A 20,602-nucleotide genomic window follows, 5' to 3' on the forward strand; every position below is an offset into this window, starting at 1 on the left:
CAATTGGCTATGAGAGAAAAGGCAAGAGTTATCAGCTCACCTCAATGTCTGTCTTCTCCCTCAGGACCTCGACCTCCTGAGTCTGCATGAGTTTCTCCTGAATGTCCACTTTTTCCTTCAGGGCCTGGATCTCCTGACTCTGCTTGAAATGCTCCCCAGACTTATCCAGCCGATACTTGATATTAGCCTCCACCATACTGTGGGACTGGGACTGCAGCATCTGCAGTTTCTGAAAAGCCAGGACACAGTTTTATTTAGATGAAGATCTAATCCTGATGTTGCCTTTTATACCTTGAGCAACGTCAGAAGGGCACACCTTAGCCCACCACAAACTCCAGCTTGTCCTCACTAGACATCTACGTGGCTGCGCATACCCACACAAGTCTCATTCTCCCCCACGAGGCTTCCCCTGAGAGCTCGCGCTTACACGGGAGAAGCAGGTTCCCGTGGACCAACAGAATTCAAGAGCAGAATTTCAACTATACTGAAATTCAGCTGTACCTGAAACCTGGAGCTCAGCAGACAGCTGCCCCATTTCCTCCTCAGTCTCAAATAGGCTGAAGAGAATCAGACTCTTAGAGCCTCTGGGAGGGTCTCAGGCACTCTGGACCATTCCCTGAGGACTCCTGTCCGTCCTCCCACCAGAAAATGCTGGCTGTCACCAAGAAGGCCTGGCTTTGCATGGCTTGGAGTGGTGTCACCAATACCTAATGATTCCCGAGCTACTAGTATGTAATCTGAAAGAAAAGGCACAGAAAAGTGGATCCAAGAGAAGAGGCCTTTCCACCTATTGTTTTTTTTTTTTGTTGTTTTTTTTTTAGGATAGTCACACAGAGAGAGAGAGAGGCAGAGAGAGAAGCAGGCTCCATGCACCGGGAACCTGACGTGGGATTCGATCCCAGGTCTCCAGGATCGCGCCCTGGGCCTAAGGCAGGTGCCAAACCGCTGTGCCACCCAGGGATCCCACCTATGGTTATTTTTTTAAACATATCACTGCTGTAGTCACAAAAGGAAATTAGCTCCATCTCTATCATCAAACAAAACTCATAAGCCCTGTTAAAGCTTTAAAGAACTGCAAGTCCCTGAGTTTAACTTGTTCTCATTCTGGCTAATCGTTAACTCCTCTCTACTGCTAGAGCAATATCAGGTACAAATGTTAACCATTTCTAATGGAGTGTTTTTGTAGCGTCAAATGCTTTATCAAGTGTATGCACAACCCTCAGCTTCTGATGTGCCATTTCTGTCTTCACACCGATGCTCACAACAACTAGAGAGCTGGCTCTCTCGGCATAACAAACCTTCATGGCAATTTCCACTCAGCTAGGGACTCCTTTGGCAGCTGGATTTAGTGTACGTCTTATCTAAAGTTCTCTCTGCAGTCAGGTAAAGTAGTGAAAGTAAGCTCACGGGCTTTTGCATCAAGAGGAAATTTTTGAGGAGAAACATCTTCGAAAAGTATTTCCCTCTCCTTGGCCCTCCTGACAGCAAGGGGAATCTTTTTTGTGTAATGAGACGGATGGTCTTACAGTGTTATTCACACTCATTGTCAATGAAATCTTATCTTTTTCTCCCCCAAATTAGGGGGAAAATAACAAAATAATTATCCAAGTACACTGAGAATTGTGTATCCAGTTTGGTTCCTATAATAAAAGTAAAATAATAAAATGTCACATGAGAGGAGATGGGGGAGACATACAAACACAAAAACAATATAAGCAATCCTATAGAGGAAAGACCAAAAAAAAAAAATTGATGTTCTAATTGAGGAAAATGGGATCTAAGTTAAAAAGAAACCATGGATGGTAAGAATTAGGTCCTCATTCACCAAAAGTTAGACTTCTGAACCAAAGTAACCTTCTGACCTTTGATGAGGTAGTTTTCCAACAACAACTCCAAATGCACATCAAAACCTACCTCTCAAATGTCTAGTCAGCTACCACCACGTCAGGGGAGGAGTGGGAGTTGGCAGGGGTGTAGGCAAGCTCAAGAATGATGAGCATGGAGCTGGGGCGGTAGGAGCATGAGCTCCATATGGTGGAGCAGCATCTTGTATCCACCATATCATCCCTGACCACACTGCAGGAACATTTAGCCCCCACAGATGGGAGGGCTTGGGTCACTATAGATACATAGAGACACACACACACACACACACACACACACATACACACACACACTCATACTCCTCATCTCAACTCCGCAGCCTTCCCCGTCCTTGGCTTCTCATCTCAGATTGAGATGACAGGTCACCCAAGATTGCAAGCATATCCTATGATGACCTCCTCCTGGCAAAGTGGTCCAAGTGTTTCTTTAACAAACTGCAGAATGATTGTGAGAAATGCTATTAGATGGTTCATTTTCAAAAACAAGATTGTCTTTGATGTTAGAAGGACCAGTAAGAGCTAAATATATTCTGAAAGTATTTCTCCTCAGATCGTTTTCCCTGACGTGATTTTAGTCATACAGGTTTATTTGGGAAGAGAGGGTCCAGAGATAATGACCTTTAATAAGGTTTTCTTGGGGGCATCTGGGTGGCTCAGCAGTTGAGCATCTGCCTTTGGCTCAGGGCATGATCCCGAGGTTCTGGGATCGAATCCTGCATCGGGCTCCCCACAGGGAGCCTGCTTCTCCCTCTGCCTATGTCTCCACCTCTCTCTGTCTCTCATGAATAAATAAAATATTTTTTAAAAAAATAAGGTTTTCCTAAACAAACTTGACAGTATGCCCAGTAGAAGAGCAGGAGCTCTTCATTTAAAAAGCTAAGCTCAAATCCCAGGTCTAGCTCTTAGTAGCCATGTGACCTTGAGCATGTTATGGGGCCTCAATGTCCTCTGCTGTAAAGGAGGCATGAGAATAGTTTTGTTTAAAGAACTTTAAAAAAGAAGTAAGTAAATGAAAAATGTACCTACTTTGAGGATGTTATGGTTGTTTTGTTGTTGTGAGAATTAAAAGTTAGTGTATATAAAGCACTCTGTACAGGGGAAAACAGTAAATACCTTTAGTAAATCTTACTATTACATGTGATCTCCACAGACCCCAACAGAGTGGCTGGCATGTAGGCAGTGTCAGCATATATTTGTTGAGAGAGAAGTGCTGCATCTATTTAAATTTTGCCTCATATCTTATCCAGTGATGAAAGAAACTCCTTTGCAAAAATAAAGTCTAGGGAGTTTTTACTATATACCAAACAATGTGAAGTGCTCTCTACGTGCTAATTTAACCCTTTCAGCAATCTATCTTACAGAAAAGAAACTGAGGCACAGGAGGGTTAAGTAACTCGCCTATGGTCACACAGCCAAAATGTGCTAGAGCAGGGATTCAGCCCCTGGCATCAGCCTCTGGTATCCAGCCTAACAGTATATCAGCCCCCAATGGCAGATGGAATAAAACTAGAACAAACTAAGAAATAAATTTTAAGAATAAACAGATTTTTCAGCAAAAGAACTTTGAACGCCTTTTGTGTAAGTTACCTCTTCTAGCATAGAGTTATGTTTGGCAACACTTTTAAATTCATCCCATAATGATCTTTTAAACTTGTCTATTTCTTCATATAGGCTGGCCCACTCCTTTTCTTTCCATTCATCAAATTTTTTCTTAGTTTCTATTTCCTTCTGATGGCTGACCTCTGCTTCCTGGAAAGAAAAGCAAGAACAATAGAATCATTAATTCCACATTACCGCAAATATTTACTGAGAAACTGCTAGGGCCTCTTGTATGGGCAAGTCATTATGGAGACCCAAAGCACAATCATCTCAGAGCTCCCACTGTTTGGGCATGGAGTGGGACAAGTCTTATCCAAACTGTAAAGTCCCTTGAGGGTAGGGACCATGTCTTTTCTCTCTCTTTGTATTCTTGGCATAGTTGGTGCTCAATAAATGGGTGCTGAGGAAATGATTACATGAAGGAAGGGGTGAGACAAATTTACATATCTTCATTCTACAACTATCTACTAAGTACATCCTTGAGAGTGGACTTTGGAGTTTATCCAGTCTTTGTTCTTCAAAGCGCAAACTAGCAGGGTAGTGTAAGAAGTTAACATTCTGGTTTAAATGCCCTCACAGAGTGCTGAATAATGTAGGAAAATGCAATTCTCTGCTCTACTTGTGGCCAGACAGATCTGGAAAAATAACTGAATCTTCCTTCTCAGACAACCCAAGATCATTTGCCATATCCAGAAAGATGCTATCCTGGTGCTGGCTGACTCCCTGCTGCAGGCTAGTTTCCTGCTGCAGAAAACCAGCCTGACTTCTGGTCCTGTGGAATACAGGTGCCTCTTGGGTCTCCTGGGTAGTCCACGAGCGGGTCTCCCTGGCGCTTCCTCTCCATGCCCACCTGCAGCTGTCGGCGCTTCTCTGCCTCCCTCTGGGCTTCCAGCTCCTCTTGAGTCCATTTTAGCTTGGCCCGCAGCTCTTCCAACACGTCCTCCTCCAACAGCCGCTCTGGCTTCTGCTTCGCTGTGGGGTCCATGCAAAGACAGGATAACCAGTTTAAGTTAAAAAGTGAGTGAAACAAGGTTCCTCATCTATGCGATGTGTCACACCTCTGGCTGAGACCAGCCATGCCACTTCCATTGGACATTGACTACAGGCAAGTGACATAACATCCCTGACCTTTAGTTTCCCCACATCAGAAAATGGAGATAACAACAGCACCTAACTCAGAGGGTTGTCGCGAGGGTGAAAGGTGATAGTGCAAAATGCTTAGCACAGTGCCTGGCATGACAACTCAATAAATGTGAACTATTATTATCACTTAAAATAACTATTTTGATGGTACCAACACACACAAATGTAAATGCGAGATTGGTAGGTAACAGAAGCATAATACCAAATAGCACGTACACAGTGATTATTAATACAAAGAACACATCTATGTACCTGGCAGCCATCAGAGAGGAGTTTAAAGGAGTGAAAATAATTGTAGTTTTAAGTTCACTTTGTTCAGAAACACAGTATAGTATTAAATTTCAAATGGAAAAAAAAAAGCAGCATGCATTACGAAGAAAATTTTAGCCAAGGTTGCTTTAAAAGTATATTTTAACATTTCTAAGATTAAAAAAAAAAAGAATGAAGTATAAAAGAACATTCTAACTAAACCACATACTGATAAACCAAGAGTTACAGGTTAATTGAAAAGACGCCAATTGTACTTGAACATTTGTTACTTTTTAAAGTACCTGTAGTGCCTATTAGATAGATGGTACTGTTATTAAACCTCTAAACCTGTCTTTGAAAAAAAAGAAATGGTTTTCCTCAAACTGGATTTTTTGGAAACAGCAATTTTTAAATGCAGTAGAAATTAATTTGGGTTAACAAAGTGATTTGAGATGATATGAAATCGGACAGCAGAGGGATCTGAAAAGCCAGCTGCCTGAGAATAAAAAGGTCATTAATTTAGCAAAAATTGCCTTAAGAACATATTTTCCCTCTCCTTCAACACTTAACCTTAAGAAAATAATAAGAAATATGCACAAAGATTTACATGCAAGAATGTTGATCATTATGTGATTTATAATAGGGAAATTGACAAGTAACCCATATAAAGTATAAAGTAATTTAATTGTGAAATAAATTAGGATAGCCACAGGATGGGATACTATTCAGCCATTAAAAGCCATGTTTCCCAAGATGACTGGATGACAATAGAAATGTGATATATTCCTAACTGAAGATAAGCAACAGTCAAAACTGCATACTATATGATTATATACATACACAGAAAAATAAAACAGAGAAAAACATCAAAATATTAACTGTGATTTTGACCGTGGTTCTTACCTTTTCTACCTTTCTGTATTTAAATATTCCAGGTCAAAAGTATTTTTTTCCAATTTTTTTATTGTGGTAAAATACACATAACATAAAATTTAGCATCTTAACCATTTTTAAATGTATAGTTCGGTGGTATTAAATACATTAATAATTCATAATGTGCAATTGTCACCACCATCCTCTTCCATAACTCTTTTCTTCTTGTAAAACAAAAACTCTGTATGCTTTAAATAACTCCCCATGCACCCCCTCCCCTGGCCCTGACAACCATCATTCATCCTACTTTGTTTCTATGAATTTGACTTTTCTAGGTGCCGCATATTATGTGGAATTATACAGTATTTGTCTTCTTGTGACTGACTTACTTCACTTAGCATAATATCTTCAAAGTTCATTCATATTGTAACATATTACAGAATTTCCCTTCTTTTTAAGGCCAAATCATATTCCCTTGAATGTATATACCACAATTTGCTTATCTATTCATCTGTCTACAGACGTTCGGGTGCTTCCCAATCTTAGCTACTGTGAATAATGCTGTTATGAATATCAGTATACAAACACCTCTTCAAAGACATATCTTCTTAATCAGAAAAAAACATTTAAGAAGCAGAAAATGTTTTTGTTTAGCAGCCTCCAATACAGAACCAAGAAAAATCAGATATATAATAAATGCATAATAAGTAAGTAAACGGTCCTGTTTTAAAACTCTAAGTCTGCTCTTTGAAAAGGAAATTAAAATGAAAAAATAAGAAAAAAGTTTTATTTAATGGGATTTTTATATTTATAAGATTTATATTTTCATATCTATATTTATTTCACGTGTTAACACCTATTTCTTATGGAACCACAAAAATGGATATAAAGTTCGTAAATCTCTTTATGGGGAAATATACAGCCTCGCTACTTGTTTTGGAACTTGAAATAGTAAAATTAAAGTGATTAAGTCATAATTAGCTACACACAAAAAGTCAAAAGACTGGCCTAATTGCTCATTAACCCCATTTAAAAACACATTCATAGCTAGCATCAGAAAATAGCAGACTCATAGAAGGCTGGAAGGTAAGGACCCTTCAAAACCACTGCATCTGACGGTCCCATTCACAGCAAAGGCCACTGTGACTCAGAGGGGTGCACTGACAGTGGTCACATAATAAAAAGGGATAAAGCTAACACCAGAACTTATCTCTCTTTTTCTCTACACACATGGTCAGAAACCCTCCCATCTTCACATGGGACAGATTCCCCCATGGTAGATGGTGGGATCATCCCCTCCTCTACTGGATGATGAGGCCTGAGGGCAGCTGTGATGGTATGTGTGTCCCACACCCACTGAAGACCAGCCCAGACTATTCCCCACTATCCATGGTCCCACGAGGACCACCTGGACTCACCACCTTCTGCCATGTTCAAATGCTTGCGCTGCATGTGGCCCTGGAGAAAGGTGACATTCGTGAATGCCTTGTCACACAGGTCGCACTGCACAGAAGGGAAACAGTGGTAAGTGCAGGATTAGATAACCTGGGTCAACCTGGGGTCCTCCCAATATAAAAATTCCTATTTCTGTGGGCCCCCTGGGCTGCTTCAGAAATGAAGAATTATATTTGAACACAACCAGTGCCCAAGGGAGCTGTAAGCTGACTACGAATTTGATGACACTAAGGAATTTTTGTTGGTTTTTCAAGGCATGATGATAATCTTGTGTTTATGTTTAAAAGTGGGAGTTCTAGGCAGCCCAGGTGGCTCAGTGGTTTAGCACTGCCTTCGGCCCAGGGTGTGATCCTGGAGACCCGGGATCGAGTCCCATATCAGGGTCCCTGCATGGAGCCTGCTTCTCCCTCTGCCTGTGTCTCTGTTTCTCTTTCTCTCTGTGTCTCTCATGAATAAATAAATATTTTTTAAAAAATAAAAAATAAAAAAATAATAAAAGTGGGAGTTCTTGCCTTTTAGGAATATGTACTGGAATAGTTGTAGATAACACCACATGTCTAATGCACTTCAAAGTGGTGCAGGGTTGAGGGTAAGTAGGGGAACATATGCAAGTGTGTAGGGGAACATATGCAAAAACACCATCCATGAGTTGATAATGGGCTGAGTAGTGTACATATGAAGGTTCATTATACTACTCCCTCATACATATTTAGAATTTTTCACAATAAAAAGTAAATTAAAAAAAAAATAGCCAATGCCCAGGTCCCAACCCAGAGTTGAGAACCACCAAGTAGAGGATGACAAATAATAGTATCTCTAATTCCACTTCACTTTCCTCAAGCATCTTCAACACTGCCAATCTAACATATCATCTTTTCATGATAAAACTTCAAAATTTTTCCAACACTGCAGGCTGCCAATTCTACTCCATCAGACTAGGAGGGCAGATTATTTGCTATCTTTACACAAGTGTGACAGAAATTGCTAAATGTCCCCCAATTTCCTCAGTAATAAAAACCCCGATTTTAGGTGGTCATGAGGTTAATGAGAATAAACACTTTATGTTCCGGCCTCCCTTGCCAGGTGTGGCCATGTGGTTAAATTCTGGCCAATGACATTTAAGCAGAAGTAATAAGTGTACCTTCTGGAAAGTGTCATTAAAGCCATGACAGTCCAGTAGCCACTCCTTCTTCCTCCAACAACAGAACCCATTTTCTTCTGGAGAATCATCCTGTCCCTTACTCTCCATCCATGGGCTACGGTCCCTCCTCAGCTCCATGGTGGGAAATGTGATCTAGACCAAAGCCAGTCACAACCTCGAATTTCCAGGGACCTATGAGGGGTTCCCAGATGGGAAGGAGACCCAAACCGAGCCAAATACAGGAAATGGTGAAAAACTGGCCAGGTTTCTGGTACCAAAGTAGGCCCTCTATCATGCCAGCCTTGAACCTGGGAAAATCAGATACTTGCACTGGTGGCCCAACCTGCTCCCACACAGAGCATTCTTTCTGAGAATGGAACCAACACTAAAGAAGCATTACTAAAAGCTACAGAGAGAGAAACTAAATTCTAGTGCCCATAATCTGATTCCAAGGACAAGCCACACCTGAGTCCCACCATAGCTCTGGATTTTTCAGTTAAAGTAACCAATAAAATCCTTAAGTCAAGTTAAACTGCTCTTCTGTTATTTACTACTGAAAGGGCTCTGGCCCTTTTTATCATAATTAACATTATATCAATTAATACAATTAACATTGTATCATATCATTCCTTCTGTCCCACCCACCCCCAAACTATGAATTTCTTGATAACCTGAGCCACCATGACTTGTGCCTGCATCCTCAGAGCCGGGCACAGGGCCTGACCACCATGACAATTCATTAATTGCAACAGTCCCCAGGCCACACTTGCTATGCAGATGCAGATGTTCAAACGCCCCTCTGAGTAATGAACTGTCACTTGTTTAAATGATAGAGTTACTTTCCCAGAATGGGCCTGGCAGTACGAATCTGTGGCTACACACTAATTCTGCATACACACGCACCCTTACACATGCCTTTTTACATCACACTGCTACACGCACACACAAACCCTTCAAACATATACACTTAGGCCCTCCATAAACACACACACCCTTACACACATATATATCCTTCCTTCATTCACACACACACACGCATCATAAATATACCTTTATATGCACACTTCCACACAAGCACATTACACACCACACACTCTTGCATGCATACATAGGCATAGACCATACACAGATGTATGCTCCAAACAGCCACATGTTAGGCACACATCTTCACACTGTCTTTAAGCATGCACATCCTCCACACATTCATACATGCACACCCTAGACATACACCTCTCCATAAACACACACACACATACATCCTTCAGATATACACTTGCTACACACACACACACACACACACACACACATACACACACTCTGTAGAACTTGATGGGACATCTCTAACATGCGCTCCTAACCCCAGCCAGCATGGCCCACAGCAACCCTGAGGCCCAGTGTGCTGGTGCTGCCCAGGGGGCCCAGTGATGAGGCCCCCAGCCCCCCTCCTCTCCCGCCCTGCAGAGGTTCCTCACCGGGTGATAGCTGTAGACCCCAGTCTGTAGGAGCAGCTGCTGCAGGGTGCTGATCAACTTGCGGCGCTGGCGGCTCTCCTCTTTCACGCTCTTGAACTCCTGGGCCTGGCGCTCCAGCTCCTGCCGGCCCTTCTCTTGCTGGCTAAGGCTAGCCTGCAGCCGGGACTCCAGCTGGGTGATGCTGGTACTCAAGCAATTCTGGCAGTGCAGCAGGTACTCAATGATGAGCTGGGCCAAGCGCACCAACTTGAGCAATGCCGGGTCCAAAGGCTGCCCGCAGCGGTGGCACACCTCCTGGTCCAAACTGCAGAAGGTGACATGAATGATGTTCTCCTGCAGGGTGGCCACATCCAGCTCTCGCACCACACGGTCCATATCCAGTGCACTGATGCGCCTCCAGTCCACATTCTCAGAGCGCAGCTGGAACTTGAAGGGAGGGAAAGGGTAGGCCCCAAAGAGGGGGCCATTGAGGCCCTTAGCTGTGGTGGCCGAGTACTGCATGGGCTGAGGAAGCCCTGAGCTGACCACCTAGAAAGGGTGGCACAAAGGCTACGGTAGCAGGAAAAGAAACTGAGAGAGGACCTAGAAAATGAGAAGAAAAACCAAGTTCAGCAAGACACATCTGGAGGCATGTACTATACACCTGGCCAGCAGAAGTATAAGTGGGCAGAGGTGAGGGACCCATGCAATGGCTGCAGTACACCTGGGATGCACTGATGTGGTGACAGCTATGGAAGGCAAGGGGGTGTGGATTCAGATTGTAGCCCTGGGCAAGTTCCCTCACATCCTGAAGCCTTCTGTGTATACTGGGGATCATGGAGCCTACTTTTCAGGCTTGTGATTAGGAATGAGACAAGTGAAGCACCCAGCCTAGTACCTGGCACAAAGCAGGTCCTCCTCCTAGGAATGAGGCGAGTGACTCCTCCCTCCACTGTGCCCCATGCCCAAGTCTGCTGCAAGAGTGCCTGCCAGAGGTCTTTGTCAAAAGGAGGGGTCAAATGTCTAAGTGCATCCTTCTGCAACCCTATATTGAGATCAGGAGAAAGTCCAATAACTTGCCATTGGAGGCAGAGCCTCCTAACAACCACCATACCCCATCTTCTCCTCCTGTCATTACAAGGTTATAGTGGAACAGGAGTGAGCTACCTTCCTCAGTTGCCCCAGCTGTAATGCATGATCACATGACTATGCTTCCCTCTGGTGGGATGTGAGTAACATAATGTCCACCACTGCCAGGGGATGCTTAATAGAGCAACTATGTCTCTGCACACAGACTGTGCTTAATCCATAATGGTCTTTTTTTCAAACCTATTGGTTTAGAGAAGAGATTCAAATTGTTCTCAACAGACTCAGAAGACTCAGATTCTCCTCTCCACGCACTTGGTAGACACAGAAATTGTTCTCTCTCTTTAAAGAGTATTTTGACAATAGCAATAGGATTTTAAGATAAGCATTCGACTACTAAAAAATTATAATTTTCCTGCAGATAAACTTATACAAGTGTGCAAAGGTGCTTGTGCAAAAACTGTCATGTAATATTGTTTATAACAGCAAAGTACAATAAAAAATACAAGAAAGTGAAGTACAAAGTACAACAGGAGATACAAATGGTATCTCTATACAATGAAATACTATGCAGCTATTGATAAGAATAAGGCAACTATTCATGCACTGATACAGAATAATGAGTGTGTTTGTGTGTGTATATACATATACATATATACAAATATATACACATAACACAAATATACATACATATACACACAGATATTTCCACAACTGTTTAAACATATAAAACTATTTAAACATATAATGATAATTTGCAAACATAAAAATATGTATATCTGACATATATATTTATAGATCACATATATATCACATAGATATAGATCTATAAATATATTTCACAATAGTATAGTTACCTACGAGGAAGGAGGGAAATGGGATGTGAAATGGGGATAAATAAATGAGGAATAGATGGTGCATGAGTAGGAGATGGATGGATAGCCATCCTTACACAGACCAATGATGATAGTGATACATATGTATAATGTATATACATATATACACATATACGAATGATGCATATTTGTTACTCATATATAATAATATTAAAATAAAATACACTAACTTGTGATCCCTATATATTATTCATTGTCTATCATTTTATAAGCATTGACTATGGTATTTCTAGAAAAATAAATAAGCTGTTATAATGGATGCCTCTGGGAGTGGGAATGGACACTGGAAGTCTTTGATTTTCCACTTTCCACCTTTCTATACTACCCAAAGTTCTTTACATCATCATCTATTACTTTTCTTTTTTTTTAAGCTTTATCTATTTATTTATTTATGATAGACATAGAGAGAGAGAGAGAGAGAGAGAGAGAGAGAGGCAGAGACACAGGAGGAGGGAGAAGCAGGCTCCATGCCGGGACCTGACGTGGGACTCGAATCTGGGGCTCCAGGATCGCGCCCTGGGCCAAAGGCAGTCGCTAAACCACTGAGCCACCCAGGGATCCCCTACTTTTCTAATTTTTACAGAAAAAATACAATTTCTACCCTTGAGGAACTTCGAGTCTGACCAGGGCAACAACAAGGGGACTCTATCTAATCAAGTTATTTCTAGATCATAGGATTCAAACTTTTAAGTACAAGAGAAAGTCAGAGGAGAGTGAGGTCCCTGATCTCATGAAGAGGAAACACCCTTGAAGAAATTCTGGGGCTGGGTTTGCAAAGAAGGGATGGGCCTCCAGGGGAGGTCCCTGATCTCTGTGAGCCTTCACCTGAGCAAGGTAGTGATAGGCCTGCCCTACTTGCCCATAGGGTTCTAGGATGCTTAAGGATTGCCAGGGCGCAAGGCAAAGTCACTCGGTAATAATATCGGCTGCAGTGTGGCGAGTGCCAGCCTCTGTGTCAGACACAAACTCCACATGCAAACCTACAAGTAGTATCACTAGTCCCATTTTACAAACAAGGAAACCGATGTCTGGAGAAGAGTCTTGCCTCACTTGGGGAGGCCAGAGTCAAAGTACAGTTGGAAGTACATCTGGCTCTAAGGCTTGTGGCCTCTGATCATTGATTCTTGAGGCTATTTGTCCTAAAACTTTGCTTTGATCAGATCATGACCCCTTATCCCTCCAACTCATTCATTCATTCATCCATTGCCCCCTCATTTACAGCATGCCTACTTGGACCAGGGCTCATGCCAGGCATGGGGGCTACTGAAGCATGTTAACTACACACCTGCCCTCCACTCAGGAGCTCAGCGTGGCCTCTGGCTGCCACAGGGGCCAAACTGCTTAGCTTGGCCTTGAAGACTGCCCACGGGCTGCCACTGACCCACCTTTTCCATTTCGGCTCTCACACCTCCCTTTCTCAGATACTCTTCCCCCAAAGAGACTCCAAAACCAAAACCATCCAGCCACGTTCACCTCCATCATGGCCATAAGATCAGCCCATTTCTACTTAATGTGTTGTGTTATTTAAGCAAATTTTCAAAAGAGACAGGAGACATGATGTCATGCTCAGCTCCAAGCTGCAACTGTATCACTAGAGCCTCAGAGACAATTGCCACAACAAGCTATGCCTTGGAGCAACAGCAGGTTACTAGGCATGCTGTGGGCAAGGGTAACAGGACACCTGCTTCCTGTCCTCCTCCAGACGGAGAGCTCACCTACAACTCACTGTTTAACTATTTAAGCTTTGGCCTCAGATGTTGGCCTACAATCCTCTCTCTAATATTAAGGCTAAGAATGTTCCATCAGCAATTCTCTCAGCTTCTCCTACCTTGTTGAATGCTCCTTCCGGCCTCTTTCTTGAACTATCCTTTTATCCTTCTTTTAACATGAGGGGGATGATGAGGGTGGGCCGTGCCTCCATGATATTCTGTTCTTCATTCATGACTCATCACTCCCTGCACACTCTCCTTGAAGACAAGCTCACACATACCCACAGCTTCAGCAACCAAAGACCTGCTTTTGGCTGAGCCTCAGCCACTCCCAGAGCTCTTTCTCACTGGCCCATCTCTCCCTTGGGATCTTTAGGTCCAGCCTTCCAATACTGATTATACCAGAAATTGCAAATCCAAATTCCCTCAGGGACAAAAAGGTAGCATTAAATGCAGAAAATGTGCCAAGTATAAGAAAAACCAAAGTACAAGCTTGATGATAAATGGTAATTGATTCCCTGCCTTAGAAGCCATGATACAATTAGGCAGCAATTCTCAAAGTGTGGTCCCTGACCAGCAGCATCAGAGTATCAGCATCAGCTGGGAACTTGTTAGAAATGTAAGTCTCCAGATTTATTGTATTGATTCAGAACCACTGTAGTAGGGAGTCCTAGGGATTGTGCCAGAATGGGGAGTGCATGCCCTGTTTAAAAGGAGCAGTCTGGGGCAGCGCAGGTAGCTCAGCAGTTTAGCGCCGCCTTCAGCCCAGGGTGTGATCCTGGAGACCGGGGATCAAGTCCCATGTCGGGCTCCCTGCATGTAGCCTGCTTCTCCCTCTCTGCCTGTGTGTGTGTGTCCCTCACGAATAAATAAATAAAATCTTAAAAAAAAATAAATAAAAGAAGCAGCCACCTAAGGGCGGGGGGCGTGCAGTTGGTTGAGCAACCTTCTCTTGGTTTTGGCTCAGGTCATGATCTCATGGGTCCTGGAATGGAACCCTGGTCATCTCCTCATTTAGTGGGGAGCCTGCTTGAGAGCCTCTCCCTCTGCCCTTCACCCAACTTGTGTGCAGGCACCCGCTCTTTCCCTGCCAAAATAAATAAATAAATATTTAAAAACAAAACAAAACAAAGGAAGGGCAGCCACCACTGAGCTTCAGCCATACAGGAATGGATTTTATGTGTTCCTCTTGGCTAAATCCAAATTCACTAAAAAGATATTCAAACACCTTTATGAACTGTTTTTCAAACTACCTTTCTAGTTGCATTTCCCACTACAATATCACTTGCTGCCCACACGTTCATAGCCCTGGGCTATTTATTTATGGGCACCCATTTTTAAGTGCTTCATAAAGAATAGCTCATGTAATCCTCAGAACAATCCCTTGAGGAGGCACTAATATTACTCAAACCACAAAGAAGTAAAGAAGTTTGCCCCAGATGCAGGAGGCAAGATCCCAACCCACACAGCCTAGTTACAGATCTGAGCTCTTAGCCACTATGCCGTGCTGCCTGTTGGTATAGATGGACCTCCACCACTTCCTCCTCCTTCTACTGCAGGTGAATGAATGCCTGCTTCAAGGCCTTGCTCACACCTGACAGCCACCACAAATCCTTCCCACAGTCAAAATGCCCTGCCCCTCCCTTGGGCCCCCAGAGCACAGAGTATACACTCGTTTCAGTGCCTCACCACACTCTGGTCTGTATCTGTGTGGCTTTCCAACATTCATCTATTCATCCCGTGAACAAATGACTCCTGAGCCCCTGCTAAGTGCCAGGCACCATGACTGACACTCAGAATTGATGGTGACCCAGGCAACAGTCCCTGCCATCATTAATAAAACTAATTAACAGTTCTGGAATTGTGTGCTTTGCATACAATTATAAGGCTTTCCATGCACTATTCCACTTTGTTCTCATTACAACCCAGTGTACAGATGAAGAAACTTACAAGTTACCTAAGAGGGCAGATGACTTTCCCACAATCATACAACTAGTAAATGATGGTGTCTAGCTCCACATGTCTCCAGAAAGACAGAAAAATAGACAGAAATTACCCTACAGATTGGTAAATGCCAGAGTAGGAACTAGGACAGGGTGCAGTGGGTATGCCAAGGACAGGCCATACCAGGACACTCCTATCTCCATCCTCCTCCAGCACCCCCAGTTGTAAGTTCTGCAAGGGCTGACACCATGGCTTATTCATCTCCACTGTACTCTAGCCCCTAGCATATTACTGGGAACCCAGATTGCTATTAACCTGAGCAGAATTATCAAAATCTTAGAGTATCTGCCTCAAAAGTCTATATTCTTGGAGTCTTGGAGAAATGAGCCTATGAACCAGCAAGAATTAGGATAAAGAGTGAGAATGGAGTTTGGAATCCTTAATTTGGACCCACTGGAGAGAAATGCCACTCACACTTACTAAAATGTTGGATTTGTTACCATGTGTGTCCACAGCCCGATACCACTGGCCATTCCTGAAAGCCCTTGTGGATGGGGGCTCAGGCTCATCAGTGAGAAACCTCAGAGCCACACTGACTATCAAGATATAGCTGCAGCCCTGAAACACTTGCATTTACACTCTGGGCACACACCAAGGATGGCAGCCCCATTCCCAGTTATACAGAATCCTGAATTAAGGATCTGAGTTCATGTGGTCTTACTGAACCCCAAAAGTGTCACACCTGTCTTCCACTAGAATCCCCAGGTTTTCATAAGTTTTAGGGCTCTGACACCCAAAGGTGAGCAGAAGTGGGGAAATCCAAAGACTATGATAGCAGCCAGCACTGATTAAGTTTCTGTGTACCAGGCACTGTGCCAGCCTTTAAAAGTACTATGTCTAACCATCACACAATCCTGTACGTAGCTATCATTTGCCTCTTCTGACAAATGTAGAAACTGAGACTCAGAAAAGCTAAGGGACCTGCCCCAAGTTACTCAGCTACTAGGTAATGAAGTCAAGATCCAAATCAGGTTCTGTCTGACTCTAAAGCTTTTGAATTATGCCCAACTACCTCCCATTGATCGCAATGATGGCACATAAATTACTTCCCACCATGGAAATGAGAGTACCTGAGATCACTTGACCAAACTGCAAGAACTGAAACGTTACAGCAAATCACAACAGGATCAGTGCCAGGGACCTGAAATTCTCTCCGTATCTCTGCAGAGCTTAGGTGAACAGGACCCAGCTCCACAGTTTGCATCCAAGTTAGGATGGCAGGTGACAAAGCCAAACGAGAGTGCTGCAGATCACCTGGAAACCACACACACCAATGGGCAGTCACGCTGTGCTTTCTCCAGACTGCAGCATCAGGAGACTGCTTTCCTCTCACATCTGGGAATAGAAACACAAGGCAGACATGACTCGCTATCATTAGGAAATCCAAAGCTGTGTTAACCATCTCTACATGTTTTGATGGGGTCCCAGGAAACTTCCCAGTCCTAGACCAGTCTCATGAGTTAGTGGGACCCAAAAAAAATGTTATTTATGCTAGCATTCCAAACTCCATTCACTGTTATTTATGGGCACCAAGATGATGGTTTCTACCTGGGGCAATCCCACAGCCAAGAAAGAAAGCCCATCTACCACCATTGCTTTGCACACCCTTGCTTTGCACACCCTCGGGTTTACCACCTCACAAGGCAGCTATCCCATGGCAAAACAACTCCTGGAGAATTTGTGGTTCTTCCGAAAGCTGCCCACCTGTCATCTGTTGAAGATAACGTGCACAGAAGTCAACCAAACAACTGATCTTTTTAAATTCTGATTTTTAAATATAAATGGACAGCTAGAGTATACCACCGCTGCTCCCACCTTACCGTACCTTCTGCTTCCTCAAAAATGCAGCCAAGAGGAGCTGTTAGGGGAGCCAAGCTACCAAGGCAGCTGCCAGGCAATCATTGACAAGCCTGCCCTGGCTCCCAGAGCCACCCCAGTAGTACCTGCCCTGAGGAGCCCAGGCTTGTCATTAATGTTAATTGTTGTGGTTGCCAAGGAAACTCCCACACAGTTTGCAAATAGGTTATATACAAGCCTTAGGCAAGGGAGCCCTACAAATCCCAAAGGAGAGTGACTCGGAAGTTCTCCTGGAACACTATCGTTACAGATTTTAGGCTTTATTCCCTAATTCTGTTGTTTTCTAAAAAAAAAAAAAAAAAAAAAAAAAAGTGTGCCATTTCCACTCCTTGCCCTCCACAGGGGCTGCACCTGCTCCCAGAACTATCAAGGTTCTGGCTTCCATTCCCAGTAACTTTAAGGAGGTATTTTTATTTTTTTTTTATTTATTTTTTTTTTTTTAGTATAGCTGACACACAATGTTACACATTAGTTTCAGGTGTGATTCGACAAGTTTAGACTTTAGGCTATGTTCACCGGGAGTGTAGCCACCATCTGTCCCGCTACATCACTACCACAATATCGCTAACCATATTCTTTACGCTCTGCTTTTTATCCCCGTGACATCCACTCCGTAACGGAAGACCTGTATCTCCTTCTAAGAAGATCTTTTTAAAAGACAACACCAACGGTTTTGTCAAAAACCTCTCTTAACTTTTTGCCACAAGAGAATCTTCTTTAAAAGAAAAATCAGGGCTAGGGCTTTGGCTGGCATCGCTCAGGAATATTATAGAGGGGAAGACTACAAACTGACATGACCTGTCTTCTCAGGTGCAGAATTGTCAAAAATCAGCCCTGCTTTTCACATCTAAAGGAACGGAGTTTAGAATATACTGGTGCTTTCTTTCCCTTGGAACAGTCATTGTTTCTTGGTAGACTTTCTCCAGCTTCAGCCATCAGACCCCCACAAGATCCTCCCTGGAGGTGCGCAGCCTAGCAACAGCTGGCACTGCAGGTAATTAACCCACCTAACCAGGACCCGCCCTCTCTGAAAAGGGCGCACAAGGTGGTTCAGAAGAGCCCACCATGTTGCCCCCATCCCTGCTCCTGTCAGAACAAGAGCCACAAGCCTTTGACCAAACTCCAGCTTTGTGGCAGAACCCAGTTATATTCCACAAAGGAATTCAGGTTTCTGTTCCCAACCTGAAGCATATGACTCCATGGGACCATTTTATCAAGTCGGATGGTATCCAAAACTATTTCCACATGAGGAAGATGTCTCTTGGTGCTGACAGAGCCAGAAAAAAGATGGCTTTTCAACCACTTGACTGGAGGGCCAGCTTTCTCTAAGAGGGATTGTTCTCACTGGTCAATCCTCAGCTCCAGGAGGCCAGGAGAAAGTGATGAGGGACCTCCCTGACACAGGAGTGGACCACCCACCCTGGCTGCAGATGAAAGAGAGGCCATAGTCAGAGAACCTCACACTCACCAGGCCTCTCTTCGAAGTTCTTTTACAAATCAAATTCCCAGAGACAATGCCCCCCCCCCCAGGTGCAGGGGAGGGAGGGGACGTCCTGGGCCCTAAGGAGTGCTGGGTGAAGGGGAGCCCCGGCCCAAGCCCTCCAGACCCCCTTCTAGACCCTCCTCCCGTACAAAGCAAGTCTCCCTGGACTTTTACCTGCGGCCACCTCAAAAGGAAAATACCGTCGCTGCCTCCTCCTAAACCCTAGCCCCAGAATGCAAGAGGAACAAACCAGAGATGCCAATTTTTGGTTTTTAAATCATCTCATTATCAAAAGATCCCCCTTTACCTGCAGAACTCAAAGCATCAAGCCCTCCAAATCATTTCACTTTTTTCAAAAAGTAAGCATCCGAGTCTGTCCACCCAGGGAAACAGTCCGGGGGGGTGGGGGGGGGTGGGTGGGTGGGTGGCGAGGTGCAGTCACTCCTGCTTCCCTCCGGGAGTACCTCGGTCTGGAGTGAGCTGTGAGAGTGGAGGTGGGGGCGGAGCCGGCTAAGGGGCGTGGCCGGGGGCGGGACAATGGGCGGGACAATGGGCGGGACAATGGGCGGCCAGTGCGTGGCAGGGGCGTGGCCAGGGGCGTGGCCAGGGAGGCCCGGGGCGGGGCAAGGGGCGGAGCCGGGCGCCGCTAGCCGCGGTAAGCAGTCCGCGCAGGAGTGCAGCTCCCGCGGCTCCCGGGTTGGACCCCTACCCCGCGCCCCAGCCGCTAATGTTTAACCGCCCTCGGCCTGCTGCACCCACCGCACGGTGGCACCGCGAGGGCGCTCCCCACCCACCCGCGCCCCTCCCGGGGCCAAATTCCTGCCATAGCTTTCCCACGCGGTCCTGCTCACCTGGGGGCCTCCGGAGCCGGCAGAGGTCCAGAGGTGCGGGCTCCCCAGCTTGGCCCCGGCCCCGCCTCCCGGCTAGACCTCCCGGAGGCGGCTCCCCGAACCCCGGCGCGGGCCGGGGGTGCACCCCAGCGGCGGGGAGCCGGGACGCCCTCCCCGTTGCCGCCCACCCCGCGGACCCGAGGGCAGCAGCGCCTTCCGCGCCCGCAGCTCGAGGCCCAGGGTCTCCGACGCCGCGGGCTCCCGGGACGGCGCCCCACGCCACCCAGACGGGGGTGGAGCCTCTCCCCAGCGCCCCCGGGACAAGCTATTTTTAAGTCGGCTACCGAGGGGGGCGGGGGAATGCCTTGTTGAGTCCGGGATCCTCGAGAGTGGCTCGCTGGCCTCGCTGAGGGCGCGGGCGCGGGAAGCCCGGGGATGGAGGTGCTGCAGTCCCCACACACGCAACAAAGGGCGGCCCGCGGGTGAGCCGGGCCCTCGCCGAGCTCGTCCCGAGGGGCAGCGCCGCGACCCGGCCTTCCAGCCCGCCCCGTGCGCCCGCGCCGCGACTCGGGAGCGGAGAACTCCTCCTCCCCGGATGCTGGTCCCCGATTCCCAGCTACTCACAGCTTTACCGAGCCCCAGACTGCTGGGATTTTTTTTTTTTTTTTTTTTTTTTTTTTAAGGCCTTCTTCCCACTCCAGTCTCAGTCTGCCAAACTCTGTGTCTTGGGGCAGCCCAAGCAAGAGTGTATGGAAACAAGTGTTGGCAAGCATGTGGAGGAACGCCTGGGTGGCTCCGCGGTTTGCGCCTGCCTTCGGCCCAGGGCGTGATCCTGGAGACCAGGGGATCGAGTCCCGCGTCGGGCTCCCTGTGTGGAGCCTGCTTCTCCCTCCCCCTCCCTCTCTCTCCCTCTCTCTGTGTCTCTGTATCTCTCATAAATAAA

The 20,602-nt window shown here is 45.4% G+C and overlaps 1 protein-coding gene across 12 annotated transcripts in view; it reads right to left on the reverse strand.

The window, feature by feature from the left end:
• DZIP1L (DAZ interacting zinc finger protein 1 like) overlaps positions 1-20,022 on the reverse strand; it is a 57,381-nt gene extending 37,359 nt beyond the window's left edge. For 7 of the 12 annotated variants that reach the window (XM_038570989.1, XM_038570992.1, XM_038570995.1 and 4 more), the window contains exons 1-7: positions 19,137-19,238; positions 16,560-16,824; positions 9,816-10,397; positions 7,166-7,250; positions 4,333-4,454; positions 3,471-3,632; positions 41-229 (exon numbers count right to left, since the gene is read on the reverse strand). In XM_038570989.1, the coding sequence (XP_038426917.1) occupies positions 41-229; positions 3,471-3,632; positions 4,333-4,454; positions 7,166-7,250; positions 9,816-10,316 (1,059 nt within the window). In that variant the 5' untranslated portion in view covers positions 10,317-10,397; positions 16,560-16,824; positions 19,137-19,238. Of the gene's footprint in view, positions 1-40; positions 230-3,470; positions 3,633-4,332; positions 4,455-7,165; positions 7,251-9,815; positions 10,398-16,559; positions 16,825-17,314; positions 17,396-19,136; positions 19,239-19,680; positions 19,698-20,003 lie in introns of those variants that run through there. The other 5 variants (XM_038570986.1, XM_038570987.1, XM_038570988.1 and 2 more) reach the window with 5 other exon arrangements.
• Between the last annotated feature and the right edge of the window lie 580 nt (positions 20,023-20,602).

This window comes from Canis lupus, chromosome 23, assembly GCF_011100685.1.
Source record: "Canis lupus familiaris isolate Mischka breed German Shepherd chromosome 23, alternate assembly UU_Cfam_GSD_1.0, whole genome shotgun sequence".
Classification (NCBI taxonomy): domain Eukaryota; kingdom Metazoa; phylum Chordata; class Mammalia; order Carnivora; family Canidae; genus Canis; species Canis lupus.